Raw genomic sequence first — 11,753 nt, 5'->3', positions numbered from 1 at the left:
TTGATGTTTTGATAAGAGTTTGCTGTCTTTCCTGTTCTGGTTGTTATTTGATAAACTTACTCCATGGTTTATAGAATTTATGGGTTTCTGAATTGGAGTACTGATTTTCTTATTCCTACACTTGTACCTAAAATTCTCTTTATTTTTATGTTACCGACTGAGATCAGATTCGTATTCCAAGAGGCGTTAGAGGCCGAAATTATCTTCTGATAGAAATTTTTGGGATAGATCTGTCAACTCTGAAAGTATGCGAAACGAAGCTGCACAGAAGAGATCGGGTTCTACCTCTGCAGTTGTTGATTACAGTGACCCATTTGCCATACTGAACTTGCCGGAGAGATTAGATGACAATGGTGGATATGGAAGTGTTGACAAGGACATGAAGGAATTTCTTTCTTGGACACAACAAATACTACACCCTTTGTTTGCAAAATTCCCACCACTATCAACGGTATACATGGAAGAGGGAAAAAGACAGAGTCGATTGGTTTCTAAATTTGCATGTCAACAAGCTACGTCTCTGGCACAAAATAATGTCATTGATTTGGACAATGATCTTCTTGATAATAATGCTCCAGCAGCATCATTGCCTATTGTGATTATTGATTCAGATGAGGAACATAGTGAAGATCAAAGGCCTTCTTACTCTTTCCAGGAGGTTTTTATGATACAACCATCTGAACAAGTGTTCAGGAAGGACTTCAGGGTATGTTTGACCTCCATGTCTTATGTGATCAAGATAAGGGCAATTTTGCTTCTAATATGTAGTTATGATGTTCCCTTTTTTCATATCTGCCAAATGATTGGTTAGAGTAACGCTGTTCAGGTGAGGAACTGTGATGAGAACAAAGTTTCAGTAGGAGAAGCTAGTCCTTCTGCTAAAAGTGAAAACAATAAAGATGCAGGTGTTTATCTGGGTGTAGAAGATGACGAAAGTACTGAAGAAGATGATGACTTGGGAGATGCATGGATGGAAATATCAATGGCATTAGAATCTTTGAAGGTATTGTTTATATCAATCTTTATCATAAGCCTGTCTTGATCTCAAATGATTGGTATAAGCTGGAGTAAGGTTTTGAAGTTCTTGGGCTAACATGTTTGATCATTATCTGATGTTCAATTCATATTATTACACTATTACTTTATTTTGAATGTCTGCTGCTCTGATAGGATGTTGCCGTAGATCCTTCGTCTGAACAAAAGACAAGTGAAGGTGGGGAGGACTGTGACTGTGAGCGTTCTTTTCTCTTAAAGGACGATCTTGGATATGTTTGCTGCATCTGTGGGGTTATTGAAAGAGGAATTGATATGATGTTCGAGTTTCAATATAACAAGGTATGGCTTCTTCTTGCATATCTGATCTTATCTATAATATAATCATTTTACTATTATCAGCTTGTTGGAGTGCTTGTTGAGAAAAATTATATCTAAATGCAGTTCAGTGTATTTTTAACATTCATTGGCCTGCAGGTAAAATGGTAATCTGTTCTTACATTCTAGAACTAAATTTAAGAGTTTGACCCTTGAATCAGCAGTGGTTTGATATTAGTTTAATTAGCTAAGCTATAGGGAAACCAAGTTTTGTGCTAGGTCAGGTTAAAGCTCACTGTATATATAAAAAACATATAGAGTTAGTGATAGCTATATTTTGTTGGGCCATTTGAAGCTTCAGTTCATCTCCATACTCCCTTTCCGTACAAGCTATTCCTCTAGTCAGTTTCTTTTTCTTTCTTTTTTACTAGTCAAATGTTTGTGTGATAAAAAAATGGGAATTGGTCTGTATTTAGGATTTTCCATTAATCGTAATCCTAATTATTATCATATGGAGTGCATAAAATGTAACTCTCCTTGGCAAGAACCTATTTAGAAAGGTGGGTATTTAATGGCCCTGTCCAACCCAAGGCTCTGATCCAAACTGATCTACTCTTGTTCCTTTTGCCAATTTTAAATGGGCCAAATTTGTTTGATTGGTTAAAACATAACATGCATGTTTTTTTGGTTTTGGTTTTGTTAACTTTCAACACAAACAAACCTAAACCAGACTTGATTTAATATATTTCTTGGACGAAAGGGATTGAACTTGAATCAATGGTGGTTTTGGATTTGAATTTGATTAGCTAGGCCCTAGAGAAATTAAGTTCTGAACTAGTTCAGGTAAAACTTCAGTATTTATAATATAAAAATCATGATGAGTTACTGATAGCTAAAATTAGTGTTGGGCCATGTGAAGCTTCAGTTCATCGTGATACCCTTTCCTTAGAATCCATTCCTCTAGTCGAATGTCCTCATAATACAAATGTGAATTGGTCTGGATTTAGGATTTTTCACATTAAATTTAACCTTTATGATTATCATATCAAGTGCATAAAATGTCTCTCCTCAGCAAGAGACTATTGATATAGGTTTCAGGGACCCTGTGCACCCAAAGGATCTGACCAAATTTGATCATGTTCTTGTCTCTTTTGCCAATTCAAATGAGTCAGGTCTGTTTCACTGTTTAAAATATAACATGCATGTGTTTGGTTTTGGATTTATTAGCTTTGGATCTGAACCCAGACCAAAGTTGAGTTATGTTGTTTTCTGGGTGAATCCATTAATGAAATTGTGATTTGGTATTCTTTTGAATGGCCCTAAGCTAAGTGGTACATTACTCTTGAAAGGGCTTGCCTGCTTCTGTGGGAGGCCCAGAGTCATGTTTTTGGTATTAAGCTCAACTGCACATGTACTCAACTCGGATCAATCATTTTTTGATTGGTTTGGTTTGGTCATAAAACCAATGTCAGTCAGTTTTGCGTAAATAAAAATTCAAGTCGAGAAGGTTGGGGTGGATGAAAATTTATCCTGACCCCAATCTAATCGGGGTGTGAGCGCTCCCTTCTACTAATTAGTGAACTGGGTATCCTATAGAGCAGCTCCACTATTTTTGTTTTTCAAAATTATCACCTGGATTTCACATAAGACTATTTTTCTGTTTTTAATTTTATTTTTTGAAAAAAGAAAACAAGGTGTGGCATCTCACTACTCCTGAGGACCAATATAGAATGTTTAATGGATACACCTAACATGTATTACTGAGGGCCGTGTGCTCATAGGATTTGACAATGTTTGACATTGATTGTAATTAAACCACCATAAGCCAGCTGAGTGAAATTGAGAGAATCATTGCATTTAGTCACTTAGAGTTTTAGACTATGAGATGATTGCAAGACTGGACTATCAAATTGGTTCAAGGCTTTGACCCCCCAAGACTTTCCGAAACTTGGCTGATTTTCAGTCTTGATTTCTTTTATTTGTGGTGCTATCTTCTCTTGACTAAAAATTTTGTTATTGGCTTACCAGCCTTCATAAAGTTTCTATTAATGCACTCAATTCTAGTTTTTACGTTTGCCTTGTTGTGTAATCAAAGTCAACCAATACATGGATCTGCTTAAACCGGCTGACAAGATATCTGATGCCCTTATGGTTATATGCCCTCCTCTGGAAATCAAGTCACATCTTGTTATATCTTTCCTCTACTAGTTCAGGTCAAAAAGAGTACAAGAACTTGTATGCCTGATTCTCGGAATGCCAAAGACAGAGATTTGACTGAGGTGGGAGGTGTTAAACTTTCAGAGGATGGTTTGATAGTACCTGAAATATCTGACACCCAAGACATATGAAGCAAATGAAACCTCATCAAGTGGAGGGTTTCAATTTTCTTGTTAGCAACTCGGTCGGTGATAACCCTCGCGGTTGCATCTTGGCCCATGCCCCAGGATCAGGGAAAACATTCATGATAATCAGTTTCATGCAAAGTTACCTCGCTGAGACCCAAATGCTAGACTACTGGTTGTTCCACCCAAAGGAATCTTGGATACATGGAAAAAGGAGTTTAAATATTGGCAAGTGGAGGATATTCCACTATTTGATTTGTTCAAGTCCACAAGGCAGACAATCGATCACAGCAGCTGGAGGTTTTGAAGAAGTGGGTCGATCAGAAGAGTATCCTCTTCTTAGGGTACAAACAGTTCACCTCTATTGTTTGTGATTGAGAAACTAGCCAGAATCAACATTTTGCCAGGAGATACTGCTTAATGTACCTTCAATTCTTATTATGGACGAAGGGCACACTCCAAGGAATGAAAGCACTGATGTATTCCAATCCATCGCAAAAATTACAGACGCCTAGGAAAGTCTCACTTTCTGGAACCATTTATCAAAATCACGTAAAGAAGTGAATCTGGTTTGTCCCAAGTTTCTAAGATCAAATACTTCCCGACCCATCATCAAGCGCATGATGAGTAGAGTACTTATACCAGGTGCAAGGAAGCAGTTCAAAGCTGGTGGTGATAGCTTCCATGATCTAGTGGAGGATACTCTCCAAAAGGATAAGGATTTTAGAAGGAAGGTGACTGTCATACATGACTTGTGTGAGATGACCAACAAGGTCCTTCATTACTATAAAGGAGATTCCCTAGATGAGCTTCCAGGCCTTGTTGGCAGAAGCAGAAACTAGCAAAGGAAATGAAGAAGTTTGTAAAGAAGTTCAAGCAACCAAATTTGTACTCCATCTCTAAGGAATGGAAACCCACTGATACGAATGAAAAATGGATGAATTGGTGGACACAACAGATTTACAAGAAGGAACCAAGGCAAAATTCTTTCTAAATATGCTGAGCTTATGTGAGTCATTGGGTGAGAAACTTTTGTTTTTCAGTCCGTACCTTGCACCTTTGAAATTTTTAGAGAGATTAACAGTCAAAACGAAGGGTTGGACTTCTGGAAGAGAAATATTTGTGATCACAGGTGGATCAAAGTCTGGGAATCAGGTATGGTCCATGAAGGGGTTTAACAATTCACCTGATGCTAAGGTCCTCTTCGGCTCAATCAAGGCATGCAGAGAGGGTATATCTCTTGTAGGGGCTTTGCGCGTCATAGTTTTGGATGTCCATCTTAATCCCTCAGTGACCCGACAAGCAATTGGCCGTGCATTTAGTCCTGGTCAAAAGAGGAAAGTCTTTGTATATAGATTGGTAGCTGGTGATAGCCCTGAAGAGGAAGATCATAAAACTTTCTTGCAAAAGGAATTAATTGCCAAGCTGTGGTTTGAATGGAATGAATATTGTGGTTATCGGGATTTTGGAGTGGATACTGTTGATGTGAAAGATTGTGCTGATCTGTTCCTTGAATGTCCAGTGTTAGGAGAAGATGTAAAGTTTCTCTATAGAAGTTAAGTCTTCTTGTCACTGATTTTATTTTCATTTTGTATCAGCACCAAATTCTTTCTGAATTATGTCCTGACCGTTTTCACTATAATTCCAGGTAGGTCTTGCCGTCATCATAAGGCTGAGGTACAGAAAGGGAGAGACGTCACAATTGGTTTTAAACATGCAGCTGTTAACTTTAATCAGTATGGGAATGAATATATCTTAGTACGGGCAGGTTACGTTTACTCTTCAGAGTTGTCTAAGAAGTATCTAATGTAATACAATGAACTCTGACATGTAAACAATTTTAAGGAGAGGCAGGGTATGGGTAGTGTTTGGTATGATCATGCTGTTTATTCAAATTACTGTCTGTTGTATGATTTCCTGTTTTCATAAGATGGTGTATGCAGTATGAAATATATGAAATAGAGGAGTCATGCATTTTTATATAATCATACTGAAAATGGATTTTGTTTTCAGCTACTTTTGTATATTTGCCTGAATTTGTGAAGTAGACTGCCACATGAATGCCACATCATGTAGTAGGGATAAATTATCTACTTTTTTTTTGTCTGAATATAAAATTATCTACTTATAACGATAATATTGCCCCTTTTTGTCCTTTTTGTAACCATGATACAGTAACTTTGGATCACTTCTTTATACACTGCTCTTTTTCTCAACAGGTTTGGTCACTCTCTCCTCATATACATTCCCCTGTTCATTGTAATAATAGCTTTATTGCTTGGTTATAGCATATTAGCTCTGCAGCTCATTCTTCAGACTCTTGCAAGAATTCTTCTCATTGCTTGGTCTATTCGGCATACCAGAAATCTAGTAGTTTTTCTACATTTAGATCCCTCCCCAGCAAAAACTTTATTTGGGCTGTCTTGATGGGATCTAATTATAACGAAGCTAATCCTTCTATACATTCCAAAGACTACTAAGTACTTTCATGTTAACTGGCAACCTCCTGATACAAACCAAATTAAATTTGTTTGATGGATCGGTTAATTTATAATGGTTACTCATATTGGTTTCTGCTTTCTGCAAGCAGATGAAAATGGTTGTGGCTGATGGAGTGGTGGGACCGCATTATAGAGGGGATTGACATTGAAGAAGTAGGTATCAATGAGGTGTGAAGGAGTTGGCACCACCACATTGGGAGGAATAGTGTGGCATCAAGTCATTGACCTTTACTACAGACTACCAGTAGTAGGCATCTGTCGTTTGTTTCCTCTCCCATCACATTTCTGATTTCTTAGATGTCTTCTGTAGTTTGTTTACCAGGTCACACTTATCATGATTCAGAATTTGGTTTTTCAGTAACTTCATATGTAACAAGAACCCCTCGATCTCTTCTTTGGTATTGATCAACTATTCTCTGTTTTTACGTGTTATATCCCTTCTATGCCCTGTGAGAGAACTCGATTGATAAGCAACAATCTTGCAATTCAAAGTTTGCATAATTAGAACAAATGAAGACCTAAACCCAGTGTGGAGCCTGAGACAGTAAGACAATTTCAAATCCATTTTCCTCGGAAAAATGTCTCCACAAATCACACTTTGCAACAGTCCGCTTTAGAAACCAAACAAATGACACACATTCAAACAGTGCTTGAGTAAACAAATAATGTATCCCCAATAGTAAACATGAAACAATTTTACTGTGAATTTGTTAAGGGAAGAGACACCAACAGCGGACACCGCCATGATCAAATTTCAGAAACAGCAACGCCCACTTCATTCCAGTCCATTTCTTATTCCTTGAACCTCAATTTCAGCTTATTTTTTAACAAACCTTAATATTCAATATTACCAATAGGTTCCAACTTTGAATACAATTTCAAGGGTTTAATATAAAGCATGCACTTCCTACTTGTTAGATGCATACAAATTCTATATTTGAAGGAACTTTTTCTCTAACGTGTTGCCTCGCATGAGCTCTTGCCTCGTCTTCCATCTTGACTTCACTAATACTCTTAGGGATTCTGTTTCTGTCAGCTACATATGGAGTCCACTTAACAGGATTGATAATAAGTTTCTCCAGCTCAACCGCATTCTCTATGAAGTACTTTACATATTCATAATCACTTGTCTGACCACGATACCCTGCTATTTCCACTACCTTGAGGTAATAGTGGGGGGATTTGGAAGCATTCATCTTTATCAAACTTCCTCCAAAGGCCGGTGTAAAGTGTCTCAACTACCCAAGGAGATATGAAATAGCATTAGTATCTTTTGCATCAGTACTGTTCAAATTAAGTGAACAAATCACGTCAAGTGATTTAACATTAGGTGAACAAATCACCAAGCAGATGAACAATATAGATTCATATATCAGTTAATCAGTGATTGAAAAAATTTAGGATTAGAGATATGAGAAGCACAATAAACACACCGTAGCCCATAAAACACCTAACCAATCAATCCACTAAAGTCATTATTTTCAAATGTGTGTGTATAACAAACTATCATTTGGTTTATTAGTAACAGAATTGGAATAAAGGTCACAACTCCCAAACTACTATTAGGATCCACAAAGTCCATTAACCTTCTAAATAGAAGATTATTCCAACAGGAAAGGTCCAAGTATATATAATTGCTTAAGCCATCTCTTTTCAACGTGTTGCGTTAGCCAATAATTTTTGAAGCATTTAGTAAAGAAAGTGAGGTCAGAAAACTTGACGTAAAACAACTAAACCAATCGGTGAATTTGCAGATTCAAAGATAAAGGTGAGGCTGACCCAGCACATTTTGAGTGAACTGGAAAAATGTTATATATACATATATAAAAAATAAAAAATAAAAAAAGTCAAACAATTCCAGTTGGGGCACTTGGGTGAATGAACCTTCCCATAAAGTCAGCATAGGTTTCTCTTGACATAGAGTTTCACAGTTTTCTTTTTTAGCCATGATCTAAAAGATGTTATATATCATGCCAGAAAATAAACTAGTTAAAATGAGAAACTTCATGCATATCAATGATGGAAAAATGATTAGTATTAACTTGATGGACAAGATAGTATCATGAAGGAAACCACTGAAAGTGCACAAACAAATTCCAATTTTCCTAGGTAATGTACCGAGTAAATCTACCTGCAACACAAATCTGTGCAAGTAAGGGCATGCCTTCATTACAGAAGTTAACTGAAGAAGACTGCACTGATCATGTGCTATAACTCTTAATTCCAAGTACTTGAGATTTGCTAATGGAGGAAATTGAAGGTACTTCTCATATCGCTGAAAACAAAAGGAGTAAGGGACTAACAAATTCCAACAAAACGAAAGAAAACCAACAGACTTATTACATATACCAACCATTGAAGGGTACAGTCTGAGAATCTCCAATTGAGAAAGACAACCGGCCTTGAAGAAACTCTCCATCCATTCTGCAAGAATGGATACTTCCACTAGAAGCGGGACATTCCTAATCAGAAACGAGTTTAAGTTTTCTCCTCCACTTTCTCCATGATAAATCAGTGAAACAAGCTTCGGGGCATCACAAATCTCAATGCTTTTGATTTTGTAACATCGTTCAATTGATAAATACTTCAATGCAATTGACAGACCCACAACTCGTAGCTTAACCAACTTTTGGGAGTCATAAACTGATAATCGTTCAAGGAGCGGACAGCTAGAAAGCAGGTATTCAAGAATTTTTCCATCCACAGCAACAGATTTGAAGTCAAGGACTTTGAGGGAGCCAATGTAATCACGATTAGAGTGTAAAAGTCGACGGGGAAGTTTATAACACTGCCTATCCTGTTGAAAAAAGCAACCCCATTCTAACAAGTCCAACTCAAGAATCTGAACTCGTTTCTTCAATGCAATTTGAATCCACTTGTTAATGCAAACTGCACGACTTTCATCTAGATCAAACGAGATCTTGAGGTGTTCAATGTTCGGGACTCTATGTTGTTCCATCACACTGTCCACCCAATTGATGTACTTGGAGGTTTCTGACTTGAAACTTTTGGTTGGGTCAAAATACAACATAATATCAGAATCAAAGGTGAGAGTCGAGGTAGATGTCCAAAGATGCCGCCATCGCCTAGAAAGGATACTAGTAGCTGCTGCTTCCTTTAACGGCAACAGAGACAATATACTAACAAGAATTTCATCTGGCAATCCACCCATTTCATCCACTATGTCGTTGTACCCACGTTTATGCTTAAACATAAGAACAAACAAAACCAAGGTAAGGTCTTCTCCTTTTCATCCTAAACTCGCAAGTTTATATTTCAAAACGCAAAACAAAATAACGATGAATCCAAGATGCAATTATTTCTTATTAGATTAGTTTGAAATCTAGGATAGAAAAGGAAAAAAAGTAATCTTTATACTAGTATGAGACTTGGGAAAGAAAAAGATAGAACTTTTATACGTACCCTTTTCCTCATCGTCATAGCCATTGATGGTGTTGGAGTTTCCTTTCAGCTTCAGATCTCCCAACTACTGGAACATCCCCGCCGCACACACTTAATGGTTTTCTAATTATGAATGGGTAAGATCTGTTTGGTTGAAAAGTTATCACTCCTGCAATTATGAAAGGTTTTCCAAGAAGGCCAAGAAAAACAGGAGAAGAAGACAGAAGAGTGAAACATGACCAAACCACGAAAGGAGAGAGACTGAGAAGAAACTCTTTTTATTTATTTACCCTTAGGACACGTCTGCTACGCGGAAATGGAGCATTAGGCCTTTCTTGCGTTTGAGATGGAAAAGGAAATGAAATCGTTTTCTGAATGAAATAAAAATATAGCAAATTACATATAAGTTATTGACAAAAGATGATTTAACAAATAAATCATCTAAAGATTGAATTAAACATATAAGGACTAAATCTTACAAATAAGGACAATGTGCTATCCACTTGCCACATGTCATGAGTTAATTTACCTTTTTATCCTTATCTACTTCTTTTGACTTCTAATCCCTTTATAAGGTTAAATATTACAAATAAGGACAATCTGCTCACCACTTGCCACATGTCATGAATTAATTTACTTTTTTACCCTTAACTACTTTTTTTGACTTTTTTTATTTATTTCTAATTCCTTTTATGTTACTTTTTTTTATTTTTTAGAATAATCACTTTATATTACTTTTTTTTTATGTTACTTTTTTTCGTAACTTAGCTTTATCGATATTTTAAACTTTCCAAAATATCTTCAAAACTAGTTTTAGATACGAATATTTACCACATATATCAAAACTTCCATCAAATTTTCTAAATTTTAATTTAAGCAAAATATCCATTGAAATTTCCACAATTTTGAGGTACCAAAATTTTCTAAACTTCGTCTCACTAGTACATTTCCCAACACAAATCCCCTCTTCCGGTAATGCACTCGTCATCGCGTAATCCTGCTACAACACTTGTACTCGTGTTCTGCTACTGCACTCGTCATCGCCTAATCCTGCTACTGCACTTGTCATCCCCTAATCCTGCTACTGCACTCATACTCGTCAAGTTCTGCTACTGCACTTGTCATTGCCTAATCTTGCTACTGCACTCGTTGCACTTGTACTCGTGTTCTGCTACTGCACTCGTCATCGCCTAATCCTGCTACTGCACTCGTCATCGCCTAATCCTGCTACTGCACTTGTCATCCCCTAATCCTGCTACTGCACTCATACTTGTCAAATTCTGCTACTGCACTTGTCATTGCCTAATCTTGCTACTGCACTCGTTGCACTCGTCATCGCCTAATCCTGCTACTGCACTCGTCATCGCCTAATCCTGCTACTGCACTCATATTCGTCCAGTTCTGCTACTGCACTTGTATTCGTGTTCTGCTACTGCACTTGTACTTGTGTTCTGCTACTGCACTCGTCATCGCCTATTCCTGCTACTGTACTCGTCCAATCTGATACAGTAGCACATAGCAATAATGAACAGCAGAAATAAACTTCAAATAAACACAGTTGCACATAGCAATAATGCACTGCAGAAACAAACTTCACTTTAACACAGTAGCACATACCTTCAAATAAATTTCACAAATACAAGAAACTGCACACAGTAGCACATAAAATAAACTGCACAAAGAAACTTCAATTGAACACAGTAGCACATAACAATAATAAACAGCAGAAATAAACTACAATCTTACTAGTGCATTTGTCTAATCCTGCTATTGCACTCATACTCATCCAGTCCTGCTACTGCACTCGTCCAATCCTGCTACTGCACTCATACTCATCCAGTTCTATTATTGCACTTGTCCTCATATTCTGCTACTGCACTTGTTGCCGCCTTTCTTGCTACTGCACTAGTCCAATCCTGCTACTGCACTCATACTCGTCCAATTCCGCTACTGCACTTGTACTCGTGTTCTGCTACTGCACTCGTTATCTTCTAATCTTGCTACTGCACTCGTCCAATCCTGCTACTGCACTCGCTGCAGTCATGCTCATCCAGTTTTGCTACTGTCCTCGTGCATCCTTTAAATTACTACCCTCCAGTAGCAGTAGCATATTCAACAGTAGCAGTAGCACATGACATTACATTCAATCTGCAATAGCATATTCAATAGTAGCAGTAGCACATGACATTACATTCCA

General features: G+C 37.3%; 2 protein-coding genes and 1 pseudogene across 4 annotated transcripts; 2 read left to right on the top strand and 1 right to left on the bottom strand.

The window, feature by feature from the left end:
- The first annotated feature begins 247 nt into the window (after nt 1-247).
- LOC112203369 lies at nt 248-4,532 on the top strand (annotated as a pseudogene).
- On the top strand, nt 4,354-6,376 carry LOC112181501 (protein CHROMATIN REMODELING 35). Of its 2 annotated transcripts, XR_002928902.2 has the most exons (3): nt 4,354-5,209; nt 5,302-5,421; nt 6,244-6,376. XR_002928902.2 is itself a non-coding variant. In XM_024319852.2 (2 exons), the coding sequence occupies exons 1-2, from the start codon at nt 4,587-4,589 to the stop codon at nt 5,303-5,305; spliced, it is 627 nt and encodes a 208-aa protein (XP_024175620.1). In that variant the 5' UTR covers nt 4,354-4,586; the 3' UTR covers nt 5,306-5,498. The 2 variants fall into 2 exon arrangements, 1 of the variants encoding a protein (XP_024175620.1); XM_024319852.2 differs by lacking the exon at nt 6,244-6,376 and having other exon boundaries at nt 5,302-5,498.
- Nucleotides 6,377-6,875: 499 nt separating this feature from the next.
- On the bottom strand, nt 6,876-9,796 carry LOC112182114 (F-box/LRR-repeat protein At3g26922). Of its 2 annotated transcripts, XM_024320565.2 has the most exons (4): nt 9,578-9,796; nt 8,508-9,359; nt 8,286-8,429; nt 6,876-7,392 (listed from the first exon to the last, which is right to left on the bottom strand). In XM_024320565.2, the coding sequence occupies exons 1-4, from the start codon at nt 9,599-9,601 to the stop codon at nt 7,069-7,071; spliced, it is 1,344 nt and encodes a 447-aa protein (XP_024176333.1). In that variant the 5' UTR covers nt 9,602-9,796; the 3' UTR covers nt 6,876-7,068. The 2 variants fall into 2 exon arrangements, with proteins under 2 accessions (XP_024176333.1, XP_024176325.1); XM_024320557.2 differs by having other exon boundaries at nt 8,286-9,359.
- Nucleotides 9,797-11,753: the final 1,957 nt, after the last annotated feature.

Source organism: Rosa chinensis, chromosome 1 (assembly GCF_002994745.2).
Source record: "Rosa chinensis cultivar Old Blush chromosome 1, RchiOBHm-V2, whole genome shotgun sequence".
Taxonomy (NCBI): Eukaryota; Viridiplantae; Streptophyta; class Magnoliopsida; order Rosales; family Rosaceae; genus Rosa; species Rosa chinensis.
Note: the sequence above shows the minus strand (reverse complement) of the source record. Positions and strands in the feature narration are given on the sequence as shown.

Bases quoted from the DNA above. Each gene is read 5' to 3' on its own strand.
- LOC112181501 (XM_024319852.2), top strand. From the start codon at position 4,587: ATGGATGAATTGGTGGACACAACAGATTTACAAGAAGGAACCAAGGCA.
- LOC112182114 (XM_024320557.2), bottom strand. From the start codon at position 9,601: ATGGCTATGACGATGAGGAAAAGG. The intron at 9,360-9,577 runs GTACGTATAAAA...CTTATGTTTAAG, and splicing joins CTATGACGATGAGGAAAAGG to CATAAACGTGGGTACAACGA. The intron at 7,393-8,285 runs GTAGATTTACTC...CTCCTTGGGTAG, and splicing joins TGCACAGATTTGTGTTGCAG to TTGAGACACTTTACACCGGC.